The sequence below is a fragment of the Bubalus bubalis genome, chromosome 6, assembly GCF_019923935.1.
Source record: "Bubalus bubalis isolate 160015118507 breed Murrah chromosome 6, NDDB_SH_1, whole genome shotgun sequence".
In the NCBI taxonomy this organism is placed as follows: Eukaryota; Metazoa; Chordata; class Mammalia; order Artiodactyla; family Bovidae; genus Bubalus; species Bubalus bubalis.
The window spans coordinates 80934670-80947700 of record NC_059162.1 but is presented as its reverse complement, the minus strand read 5'-3'; the positions used below and the strand labels follow the sequence as shown (position 1 = coordinate 80947700).

General features: G+C 40.0%; 1 protein-coding gene across 23 annotated transcripts in view; it reads left to right on the top strand.

The window, feature by feature from the left end:
• The window catches only part of UBE2U (ubiquitin conjugating enzyme E2 U), an 84728-nt gene that overhangs the window by 50900 nt on the left and 20797 nt on the right, over positions 1–13031 (top strand). For 13 of the 23 annotated variants that reach the window (XM_044944896.2, XM_045166140.1, XM_045166138.1 and 10 more), the window contains one exon: positions 1359–1447. The exons of 5 other annotated variants lie outside the window; for them this stretch is intronic. In XM_044944896.2, coding sequence (XP_044800831.2) covers positions 1359–1447 — 89 coding nt within the window. Of the gene's footprint in view, positions 1–1358; positions 1453–13031 lie in introns of all 23 variants that reach the window. 5 more of the 23 variants (XR_006641210.1, XR_006641213.1, XR_006641211.1 and 2 more) reach the window with 1 other exon arrangement.

The window sequence follows — 13031 nt, the reverse complement described above, 5'->3', positions numbered from 1 at the left end:
ATTTGATGTTTAAGCATCCATTTAAGCCAGTTAATTGATGATTTCACACATCTAAAAATTATCTGAAAGTAGTGTTTTGTTTATAGAGTATTGAGAATCCCTGCATTCAAAATGTTTGTAGGAACAAAATCAGAAATGCAGTTGTCTAAGAGTAAGAGACTGTTTCATAATTCCTGTTTAATACTTTGTAGCAGTCTTTGCTCTTCCATTAGGCTTTGGTAACATTAGCACAGAGGAAGGAAATGTGCTGGCAGTAATATTAGACAAGAGTTGTTTATTTCCCCTCTTTGGAAGTAGTCAGATTTCTGTATAAAAATTAAACTAATCTCAATTCTGGTGTTTCTTTTCTCCTCGTAAGAAAAAAGAAATAAAGGTGATTTTATTAAAATTCAGCATAGAAATGTAAGAAAGTTGCTTATTGTAGAAAGATAAAATATACAGCTGTGATGCTTTATTTTAAGTTCTTTTTACTGTTAGTCATGAAAGGCAGTTATCTTAAACCTACATTTTTTTCTTTTTATAATATACACATGGATGCACGTTTATACTTATTCTTGAAAACTGGTTTGGGCAGCTCTTTTTTGTGATTTGCATGTATTAGTGGAAAATTATGTTAGATTCATTTGTTAGAAATAACCATGCTAGAATTTGCAGATCAGCCTAATGGTTTGGGGGGGTTCCCAGGTGGCACTAGTGGTGAAGAACCCATCTGCCAGTACAGGCATGTGGTGCCCATAAAGAGGCGTGGGTTCAATTCCTGGGTAGGGAAGATTCCATGGAGGAGGGCGTGACGGCCCACTCCAATATTCTTGCCTGGAGAATCCCATGGGCAGAGGAGCCTGGCAGGTTACAGTCCATAGACTTGCAGAGAGTCGGACACAATTGAAGTGACTTAGCGCACACACACTGCTGCTGCTGCTGCTGCTAAGTCCCTTCAGTCGTGTCTGACTCTGTGCGACCCCAGAGATGGCAGCCCACCAGGCTTCCCCGTTTCTGGGATTCTCCAGGCAAGAACACTGGAGTGAGTTGCCATTTTCTTCTCCAATGCATGAAAGTAAAAAGTGAAAGTGAAGTTGCGTAGTCGTGTCCGACTCTTCATGACCCCATGGACTGCAGCCTACCAGGCTCCTCCATCTATGGGATTTTCCAGACAAGAGTACTGAAGTGGGGTGCCACAGTCCATAGCGTTGCAAAGAGTCGGACACAATCGAAGTGACTTAGAGCACGCACACACACACACACACACACACACACTAATGGCTTATAACAAAATACTGAATGAGTCCACTCTGATAAAAATAATTTTAAAAAGCAAGTTTGCATGCTACTCACTGCCCGATTTTATTTTGTATTTTCAGATCAATTGAATCAGTCTCATTTAGTGATTACTACAAGACATGGTCTGGAATAGCCACATCAAAAGCCACAGAATATTACAGAACTCCATGTAAGGTGATCTAGCCTTGTCTTATTTTGTGGGGAGTGGGGTGGTATATTAATCTCAGAACATTCTTAGCTTGTCTTGCCTTCAAAGACTAATTGACACATATTTGGAATTTGAGGGTGATAAGCTTCTTTGTTGGCTCCATATACTAATCATTCAATAACTGTTCATTTAGTCCTTCTTTTATATAGAGTTCTGGACTAAAGTCTGATGAAAAGCCAGAAGGAAGGATAGACAGTTGGAATAATAAAAGATAAAGTTCTCAGTTCTTTGAGATTTACTTTACTCCCTCACCCCAGAAAGAAGCCTTCAGAGCAGGAGGAAACTTTTTAATTCTAAACACAATTATTCTCAAAGCCAGAGATATTAAGTAGAGGAACAGCAAGAAAACCTGGGGCTGCTCAATTATATCAGTCTAGTGAAAGATCATCTGTTACCATCATATAGTAAGAGCTGAAAAGATGCAATGAGAGAGCTGGACAACTTTCTGGTCCCTTTTAATCTAATCTTTAGAGTGCTATTTTCTGATTTGTATCAAAGTAGGTTATCCAGTCTGCACATGTGACTTTCAAGCTATCCAACTGAAATGGTACATTCTAAAGTTATCAATGACTTCCGAATTCTCAGATTCAGTGATTACTTTTTTCAGTCCTTACCTTACTTGAACTCATATTGGCTATGCTCTCCTTATGACTCCATGGTTTTCCTCTTACCTTTCCAAGTGCTCCTCTGCCTCTTTCCTTAGCAATAACTTCTTCATTCAGTATTCGCTGCCCAGCTCTCTCTGGTAGACATCATCCATTACTATGGTTTTCATTAGCCCACATGCCAATAATTCCTAAAGCCTCATCTCTAACCAGACTGTCTTCTGAATTCTGAATGCACATTTCCAGCTGTGTAATAAGGTTCAGTTCAGTTCAGTCGCTCAGTCGTGTCTGACTCTTTGTGACCCCATGAATCGCAGCACGCCAGGCCTCCCTGTCCATCACCAACTCCCAGAGCTTACCCAAACTCATGTCCATTGAGTCGATGATACCATCCAGCCATCTCATCCTCTGTCATCCCCTTTCCCTCCTGCCCCCAATCCCTCCCAGCATCAGAGTCTTTTCCAATGAGTCAACTCTTCGCATGAGGTGGCCAAAGTATTGGAGTTTCAGCTTTAGCATCAGTCCTTCCAGTGAACACCCAGGACTGGTCTCCTTTAGGATGGACTGGTTGGATCTCCTTGCAGTCCAAGGGACTCTCAAGAGTATTCTCCAACACCACAGTTCAAAAGCATCAATTCTTCGGTGCTCAGCTTTCTTCAGTCCAACTCTCACATCCATACATGACCACTGGAAAAACCATAGCCTTGACTAGATGGACCTTTGTTGGCAAAGTAATGTCTCTGCTTTTGAATATGCTATCTAGGTTGGTCATAACTTTCCTTCCAAGGAGTAAGTGTCTTTTAATTTCATGGCTGCAATCACCATCTGCAGTGATTTTGGAGCCCCAAAAAATAAAGTCTGACACTAAGGTACCTCATATCTAAGATGTACCAAAATGAACTCATTATGTTGCCCCCAAACCTCTTCTCCCTCCCTTATTATTTCTCTTGATCAGTAGTAGATCACCATTCTTGCATTTACTTGCCGAGCCAGAATCATGTACATTTCCTAGTCCTCTTTATCTCCCTCATTAAGCCTTATTGATTTTATCTCCTGCAGCATTACAAATGTTTTCCCTCTACTCCACCTCTATGACCACTGCCTTAATTTGTGATCTCATCATATTTCATCTCATCCTTGTGATAGTCTGGTTTTAAGAGAACAAAATATCACCCCTCAAAAAATCATATCTAGTTTTAAGGCACAAATAAGAGCAAAAAGAACTTCCCAGGTGGCGCTAGTGGTAAAGAACCCGCCTGCCAATGCAGGAGACATAAGAGGTGTGGGTTCGATCCCTGGGTTGGGAAAATCCCCTGGAGGAGAAAATGGCAACTCACTCCAATATTCTTGCCTGGAGAATCCTATGGACAGAGGAGCCTGGCAGGCTACAGTCCATGGGGTCGCAAAGAATTGGACATGACTGAAGCAACTTAGCACACAAGAGCAAAAAGAAGTACTAAACATAATAAATATAAAAATGTGAGATCAAATTATTTCTAAGAAATTACTTGCTCTTTCAGGATGTTGGTTATTAGTTATTTTGTAATTACACATTATCTTCCTCACTGATTCATGGATTAGTGGTTAAGAAAAATAATTTGTTTAAGGTACTTTAAGAAATAGTCTTTAGCAACACTATCAGTATAAAAGAGTTTTATTGATTTTGGTACCAAAATACATGAGCATTGACTTCATTTCTAAGATTTTGATTGACTGCTTCTTAGTTAATTCAGCAATGCATCTTGAGTATTTGTTATGTAAGAGGCCCTGAGGAGCTCAGATGGGTTCCAGGAGGTGATAACCCTTAACAGACGTGTCGAGAGGCAGTTGCCATGCTTCAGGGAACAATTCAGTGTCCGATTCCTTCAACCAGAAAACAAACAGATTGTTATAGGATGGTGCTTTATGGAATAACGTGTAAATATATAGAGGCTCTAGAAAACTCCAAGCTGCTAAGGAAATAATGGAAGCACATGCCCAATTAAAATTGGAAATGATTTCTTAGAATAAAGAGTAATTTTAAAATGGAAGAAATAATGCAGTGTCACTGGATGAAATTTCTTCTTCAAAAGAGTTTGACACCAAAATATTTAATTTGGTTCTTGTTTCTGCATCTGTCACTAAGCTAGTATGTAATTCATTCCTTTTTGTGAAGGCAATAGCTGGTAATGGTTACCTCTAGCCCAGAAGAATTTCTGAGACTTTGATTCTAGCCCTTGGTGCAAGATTTCACAATCACTCTGTCTCTTTTTCCTACAGAGATTTGTATAAGAATGTTTCAAAAGCTTTCCTTCAATAATAACCAGCACTTAATTAAAAAAAATTAAATGTAAACCTTACATGTTCTGCTGGCCATTTTGTCTTTGGATAGTTCAGCTGGCTCAGATCCAATACTATCTTTTTAATGGCTTAATTTCCTGGCAATAATAAAGATGAAGCTTTCAGATTATAGAATGCTCCTTCAACCACTCAGAAATAAAAGAGAAACTTCTATTAACTTCATTTCTACAGTTATATTTTTATCACTGGAAGGATTATTAAACTCTTGTGCATATTTTAAAGAGCTTTTTGTTTTATGAGTAGTGATGAGTGGTTATATTATGATTTTAAGTTTTAACTCTATTGCATATCTTTGTGCCACAAACAGTAAGTTTATTCTTGTGTGATACAGAATAACTGTATAATATAGTTTACAAAGTATATGCCCTATTGGTGTTTTTTTGTTAATTTTTTATTGAGATATAGTTGATGTACAATATTACGTAAGTTTCAAGCATGCAATGATAGTCACAATTTTTAAAGGTTATATTCCATTTATAGTTATTATAAATTATTGGCTAAATTCCCTGTGTTGTATAATATATTTTTGTAGTTTGTTTATTTTCTGCTTAGTTGTTTGTACCTCTTAATCTGTATTTTTTAATCATTTCAATATTATTGTTCTTTTTTCACTTATCAACCAATATTTACTGAACACCAAATTTGTCATCCATAGTTGTATATGAACCCAATGAGCTGGGTGTTGTTATTACTCTGTTTTATACATGAGAAAACCAAGACCAAGGGAAGCTAAGTAATTTACCTAAAATCACACATGGAATGTGAGATATTGGTAACAGTGTAAATTCTGGATGTATATTGCTAAGACCCTGCAATTTACTAGTAGTGTGACCTTGGGTAAGTTTCTTAACCTCTTTGTGTCCCTGTTCTCTCCTCTGTGAGATGAGAATAATCACAGAACACACCTCATAACACTGAGACTCCCTAAAAGTGCCTAGTGCGCAGTGCGTGCTCAGTAAGTGTGGCTACTCTTTATAGTACAGTCAGGCTGGGGCCCAAAGACCTGAACCAAATCCTCGGATTCCACATTCATTGTTCTTTGTTTATATTACATTGCCTCCATAATATGATATAAAGTTGTTCTTTCTCTATAACTTGAGATTTAAATTCAAACTCTGAAGTATGTGTGGTACATTTTCAATAATTACAATTATTTATTCATAATCATAGACAATCATGGGAAAATGTACTGATGATCCACTGTTCTCTGTCCATCACTATAGAATGGCAAATAAAAAGTTTGGCAGAGAACAAACCAATACATCTGGTTGTGGGCAACAGCACCTTAATGACAAAATCCGATCCCCATAAGGAAATGTTTATGTTACAGGGAAAGAATTCCTTCAGACCAGTGTACCCTGCGGTAGTGAGCGGAGGCTTCCTGGCATTTGTTTGCTGTCAACAAGACAGACCAAACAGCCTGAAGCATCGTGGGAACGCTTGCTTTCACCTTGGGATACTTTCATTCCTTGAGCCTTTGAACTAGCGATGAGGGCAGGTATCTCAAAAAATACATTTAGATGCAAGAGGCAGTATCATCAAATTCCAGTGCAGTGGTCTCAGTCTTGACCACTCATTAGAATCCCCAGAGGAGCTTGTGAAAATTCCCATGTTAAAGGTGCACCCCCAGACCAATTATAGTAGGGTCTCGGGTGCAGGACCCGGGGGGAGTAGTTTCTACAGCTCCCCAGGTGGTTACAATATTCAATCAATGGAAAGGCCCTTATGGGAAAAGCCTGATGTCAGAAATTAGAGACTCCTAGTTAAGTGAATTTAGGTTAGTCATTTAACTCTTTGTATCTCATTTTTCATTTCTATTCATTGACAAAAATATTCTATCCTAAGTTGTTCCTCTGTGGTTAGCATAAGGTAGTATGTGTGAAAATAGAACTTACTAAGGTAAGTTAGTGCTTGTATATTTCTTTGGACATGACAGTCCCAGAGTGGAAAAAAAATTTTTCAGATCAGCCTATACAGATATTAGACAATAGGTGTATCATGGAAGAAAACAGTAGAAGTGATGTCCAGTAATCCTCAGAAGTAAAGGCAGGTAGAACTATACTATGGAGGCAATAGAGGATGCTTTCTACCAAAGATTACAAAATTGCCACAGTGTCAAGTTCTGGTAGCAATGGGAGATATTAATGAAGAATTTCTGACAAAATCTCACCGGTTCTCATTTCTTCATTATTCCCCTCTGAACATCATCCGCTGACCATATTCTCTGTCTAGACAGCAGGTTGTATTGAAGACAAAAAGATAAGCATTATGATAAGCTTTTTGAGGCATTTAACATTAGATGGCAATGGCACCCCACTCCAGTACTCTTGCCTGGAGAATCCCATGGACGGGGGATCCTGGTGGGCTGCAGTCCATGGGGTCGCACAGAGTCGGACTCAACTGAGCGACTTCACTTTCACTTTTCACTTTCACGCATTGGAGAAGGAAATGGCAACCCACTCCAGTATTCTTGCCTGGAGAGTCCCAGGGATGGGGAGCCTGGTGGGCTGCTGTCTATGGGGTCGCACAGAGTCGGACACGACTGAATCGACTTAGCAGCAGCAACAGCAACATTAGATGGTAGGAGATAGATGAGTGAAAAAACTATGAGAATAAAATTTTTTAAGTCACTCAGTCATGTGTGACTCTTTGCAACCCCATGGACTGCAAGCATGCCAGGCTTCCCTGTCCTTCACTATCTCCTGGAGTTTGCTCAAACTCATGTCATCAAGTCAGTGATTCCATTCAACCATCTCATCCTCTCTCACCCATTTCTCCCCCTGACTTCAATCTTTCCCAGCATCAGGGTCTTTTCCAATGAGTCGGCTCTTCATATCAGGTAGCCAAAGTATTGGAGCTTCAGCTTTAGCAACAGTTCTTCCAATGAATGTTCAGGGCGGATTTCATTTAGGATTGACTGGGTTGATCACCTTGCTGTCCAAGAGACTCTCAAGAGTCTTTTTTAGCACCACAGATCAGATCAGTCACTCAGGCATGTCTGACTCTTTGCGACCCCATGAATCGCAGCACGCCAGGCCTCCCTGTCCATCACCAACTCCCGGAGTTCACTGAGACTCATGTCCATCAAGTCAGTGATGCCATCCAGCCATCTCATACCCTGTCATCCCCTTCTCCTCTTGCCCCCAATCCCTCCCAGCATCAGAGTCTTTTCCAATGAGTTAACTCTTCACATGAGGTGGCCAAAGTACTGGAGTTTCAGCTTTAGCATCATTCCTTCCAAAGAAATCCCAGGGCTGATCTCCTTCAGAATGGACTGGTTGGATCTCCCTGCAGTCCAAGGGACTCTCAGGAGTCTTCTCCAACACCACAGTTCAAAAGCATCAATTCTTCGGCGCTCAGCCTTCTTCACAGTCCAACTCTCACATCCATACATGACCACAGCAAAAACCATAGCCCTGACTAGACGAACCTTTGTTGGCAAAGTAATGTCTCTGCTTTTGAATATGCTATCTAGGTTGGTCATAACTTTCCTTCCAAGGAGTAAGCGTCTTTTAATTTCATGGCTGCAGTCAGCATCTGCAGTGATTTTGGAGCCCAAAAAATAAAGTCTGACACTGTTTCCACTGTTTCCCCTTCTATTTCCCATGAAGTGATGGGACCCGATGCCATGATCTTTGTTTTCTGAATGTTGAGCTTTAAGCCAACTTTTTCACTCTCCACTTTCACTTTCATCAAGAGGCTTTTGAGTTCCTCTTCACTTTCTGCCATAAGGGTGGTGTCATCTGCATATCTGAGGTTATTGATATTTCTCCCGGCAATCTTGATTCCAGCTTCTGTTTCTTCCAGTCCAGCGTTTCTGCATATAAGTTAAATAAACAGGGTGACAATATACCACCTTGATGTACTCCTTTTCCTATTTGGAACCAGTCTGTTGTTCCATGTCCAGTTCTAACTGTTGCTTCCTGACCTGCATACAAATTTCTCAAGAGGCAGATCAGGTGGTCTGGTATTCCCATCTCTCAGAATTTTCTACAGTTTATTGTGATCCACACAGTCAAAGGCTTTGGCATAGTCAATAAAGCAGAAATAGATGTTTTTCTGGAACTCTCTTGCTTTTTCCATGATCCAGCGGATGTTGGCAATTTGATCTCTGGTTCCTCTGCCTTTTCTAAAACCAGCTTGAACATCAGGAAGTTCACAGTTCACATATTGCTGAAGCCTGGCTTGGAGAATTTTGAGCATGACTTTACTAGCGTGTGAGATGAGTGCAATTGTGTGGTAGTTTGAGCATTCTTTGGCATTGCCTTTCTTTGGGATTGGAATGAAAACTGACCTTTTCCAGTCCTGTAGCCACTGCGGAGTTTTCCAAATTTGCTGGCATATTGAGTGCAGCACTTTCACAGCGTCATCTTTCAGGATTTGGAATAGCTCAACTGGAATTCTATCACCTCCACTAGCTTTGTTCGTAGTGATGCTTTCTAAGGCCCACTTGACTTCACATTCCAGGATGTCTGGCTCTAGGTCAGTGATCACACCATCGTGATTATCTGGGTCATGAAGATCTTTTTTGTACAGTTCTTCTGTGTATTCTTGCCACCTCTTCTTGATATCGTCTGCTTCTGTTAGGTCCATACCATTTCTGTCCTTTATCGAGCCCATCTTTGCATGAAATGTTCCTTTGCTGTCTCTGATTTTCTTGAAGAGATCTCTAGTCTTTCCCATTCTGTTGTTTTCCTCTATTTGTTTGCATTGATCACTGAAGATGGCTTTCTTATCTCTTCTTGCTATTCTTTGGAACTCTGCATTCAGATGCTTATATCTTTCCTTTTCTCCTCTGCTTTTCGCTTCTCTTCTTTTCACAGCTATTTGTAAGGCCTCCCCAGACAGCCATTTTGCTTTTTTGCATTTCTTTTCCATGGGGATGGTCTTGATCCCTGTCTCCTGTACAATGTCATGAACCTCATTCCATAGTTCATCAGGCACTCTATCCATCAGATCTAGGCCTTTAAATCTATTTCTCACTTCCACTGTATAATCATAAGAGATTTGATTTAGGTCATACCTGAATGGTCTAGTGGTTTTCCCTCCTTTCTTCAATTTAAGTCTGAATTTGGCAATAAGAAGTTCATGGTCTGAGCCACAGTCAGCTCCCAGTCTTGTTTTTGCTGACTGTAGAGAGCTTCTCCATCTTTGGCTGCAAAGAATATAATCAATCTGATTTCGGTGTTGATTTCTGGTGCTGTCCATGTATAGAGTCTTCTCTTGTGTTGTTGGAAGAGAGTGTTTGCTCTGACCAGTGCATTTTCTTGGCAAAACTCTATTAGTCTTTATCCTGCTTCATTCCGTATTCCAAGGCCAAATTTACCTGTTACTCCAGGTGTTTCTTGACTTCCTACTTTTGCACTCCAGTCCACTATAATGAAACGGACATCTTTTTTGGGTGTTAGTCCTAAAAGGTCTTGTAGGTCTTCATAGAACCGTTCAACTTCAGCTTCTTCAGTGTTACTGGTTGGGGCATAGACTTGGATTACTGTGATATTGAATGGTTTGCCTTGGAAACGAACAGAGATCATTCTGTCGTTTTTGAGATTGCATCCAAGTACTGCATTTCGAACTCTTTTGTTGACCATGATGGCTACTCCATTCCTTCTAAGGGATTCCTGCCCGCAGTAGTAGATATAATGGTCATCTGAGTTAAATTCACCCATTCCAGTCCATTTCAGTTCGCTGATACCTAGAATGTCGACATTCACTCTTGCCATCTCTTGTTTGACCACTTCCATTTTGCCTTGATTCATGGACCTGACATTCCAGGTCCCAAGAAAATAAAATCTGTCACTGTTTCCATTTTTTCCCCATTTATTGCCATGAATTGATGGGACTGGATATCATGATCTTGGTTTTTTCAATGTTGTGTTAAAAGTTTGTACAAATATGGTGGCATCTGTCCTCTCTCAGATAGTAGACAAAGCAGTGGAGAAAATGAGTCTATAATATAAGAATAATGGGCATATTCAGAAAAGGTGACCATGCCATTTTGGATTTCATAATATATAAGGAAGAGAGTGCCATACGTACTCAAGTAGAAAACGTAGGAAAGGCAATTCCAAATAATTAAGGAAAGATGAATTATCCTTCAATGGAAACATCAAATTTTGGGAGTTCCCTGGTGGCCCAGTAGTTCAGTTCAGTTCAGTTGCTCATTTGTGTGCAACCCTTTGCAACCCCGTGGACTGCAGCACACCAGGATTCCCTGTCTATCACCAACTCCCAGAGATTGCTCAAACTCGTTTCCTTCAAATGGGTGATGCCATTCAACCATGTCATCTTCTGTTGTCCCCTTCTCCTCCTGCCTTCAATCTTTCCCAGCATCAGGGTCTTTTCCAGTGAGTCAGCTCTTCACATCAGGTAGCCAAAATATTGGAGCTTCAGCTTTAGTCCTTCCAATGAATATTCAGGACTGGTTTGATCTCCTTGCAGTCCAAGGGACTCTCAAGCATCTTCTCCAACACCACAGTTCAAAAGCATCAATTCTTTGGCACTTAGTTTTCTTTATAGTCCAACTCTTACATCCACACATGACTACTGGAAAAATCATAGCTTTGACTAGACAGACTCTTGTCAGAAAATTAATGTCTGTGCTTTTTAATATGCTGTCTAAGTTGGTCATAACTTTCCTTCCAATGAGCAAGCGTCTTTTAATTTCATGGCTGCAGTCACCATCTGAAGTGATTTTGGAGCCCAAGAAAATAGTCTGTCACTGTTTCCATTGTTTCCCCATCTATTTGCCATGAAGTGATGGGACCAGATGCCATGATCTTATTTTTTTGAATGTTGAATTTTAAGCCAGTTTTTTCACTTTCATCAAGAGGCTCTTTAGTTCCTCTTTGCTTTCTGCCATAAGGGTGGTGTCATCTGCATATCTGAGGTTATTGATATCTCCCCCAGTGATCTTGATTCCAACTTGTGCTTCATCCAGCCTGGCATTTCACATGATCTTCCATGTCCGGTTCTAACTGTTGCTTCTTGACCTGCATAAAAGTTTCACAGGAAGCAGATAAGGTGATCTGGTATTCCCATCTCTTTAACAATTTTCCACAGTTTATTGTGATACACACAGTCAAAGGCTTTGGAGTAGTCAGTGAAGCAGAAGTAGATGTTTTTTCTGGAATTCTCTTGCTTTTTCTATAACCTAGTGGATGTTGGCAATTTGAGCTCTGGTCCCTCTGCCTTTTCTAAATCCAGCTTGTACATCTGGAAGTTCACGGTTCATGTACCGTTGACGCCTAGCTTGGAGGATTTTGAGCATGACCTTGCTAGCATGTGAAATGAGTGCAATTGTGAGGTAATTTGAACATTTTTTGGCATTGCCTTTCTTTGGGATTGGAATGAAAATTAATCTTTTCCAGTCCTGTGGCCATTGCTGAGTTTTTCAAATATGCTGGCATAATGAATGCAGCACTTTAATAGCATCATCTTTTAAGATTTGAATTAGCTCAGCTAGAATTCCATCACCTCTACTAGCTTTGTTCATAGTGATGCTTCTTAACGCCCATTTGACTTCATAATTCAGAATGTCTGGCTCTAGGTGAGTAATCACACCATCATGATTATCCACGTAATTAAGATCTTTTTTGGGTAGTTCTTCTGTTTATTCTTGTTACCTCTTCTTAATATCTTCTGCTTCTGTTCTCTTAATATCTGCTGCTTCACTGCTAAGGTCCAGGTTCAATCCCTGGTCAGGGAACTGAGATGCCACAAGCTGCTAGTGTGGCAAAAAAAAATTTTTGTGTGTTTCAAGTCTTTGACTGTGTGGATCATAAGAAACTGTGAAAAATTCTTAAAGAGATGGGAATACCAGGTCACCTTACCTGCCTCCTGCGAAACCTGTATGCAGGTCAAGAAGCAACAGTTAGAACCAGACATGGAACAATAGACTGGTTCCAAATTGGGAAAGGAGTACGTCAAGGCTGTATATTGTCACCCTGTTTATTTAACCTATATGCAGAGTACATCATTCAAATAGTAACGAATGAGTAATGAATAGTACATTTGAGAAGACATTTCTCAACTTTTCCGTGTCTGTCTGTCTGTGAAGTGGGTATTATAATGGTAAGGCTGCATATCTACAAGTACCCCCATACATAGTAAGAATTCTATTAATGTTAATTATTATAATCATCTAAAAGTAATAATGAATCCTGCTAAGGACTCTGGGGAGTGCAGGTTTGCTTCCTTGAAGGAAGGAAGGAATATATTCCAAATAACAATAAAAAGAATATCAACAAAGTCTATAAGAATATGTATGTATGTGTTTGAATTAAATACATTAAAGTATAGATAGGAACATTGCTAGTGAAAATCATGTAACAATAGAAGAAAAGGAGAATGACTAAGTTTAAATGTTTTTTGTGTCAATGACAAATTTCATCAAGCTGAAAGGCATTAATTAATGACTGTTAAGAAGGAAGCTCCAGATAAGGACAAGACTGGTAGGGAGCATCAGGTTGGTTAAAGAGTTCAGGGCTGTAAACCCAGGACAATTAGAAGAAAGAGAGAGAAAAAGAGGTGGGGGATACGGGAGAAGGGAAGGGGAGGAGAGGAGGAAGAGGCAGAAAGCCAGGGGGAGGACAAGGGAG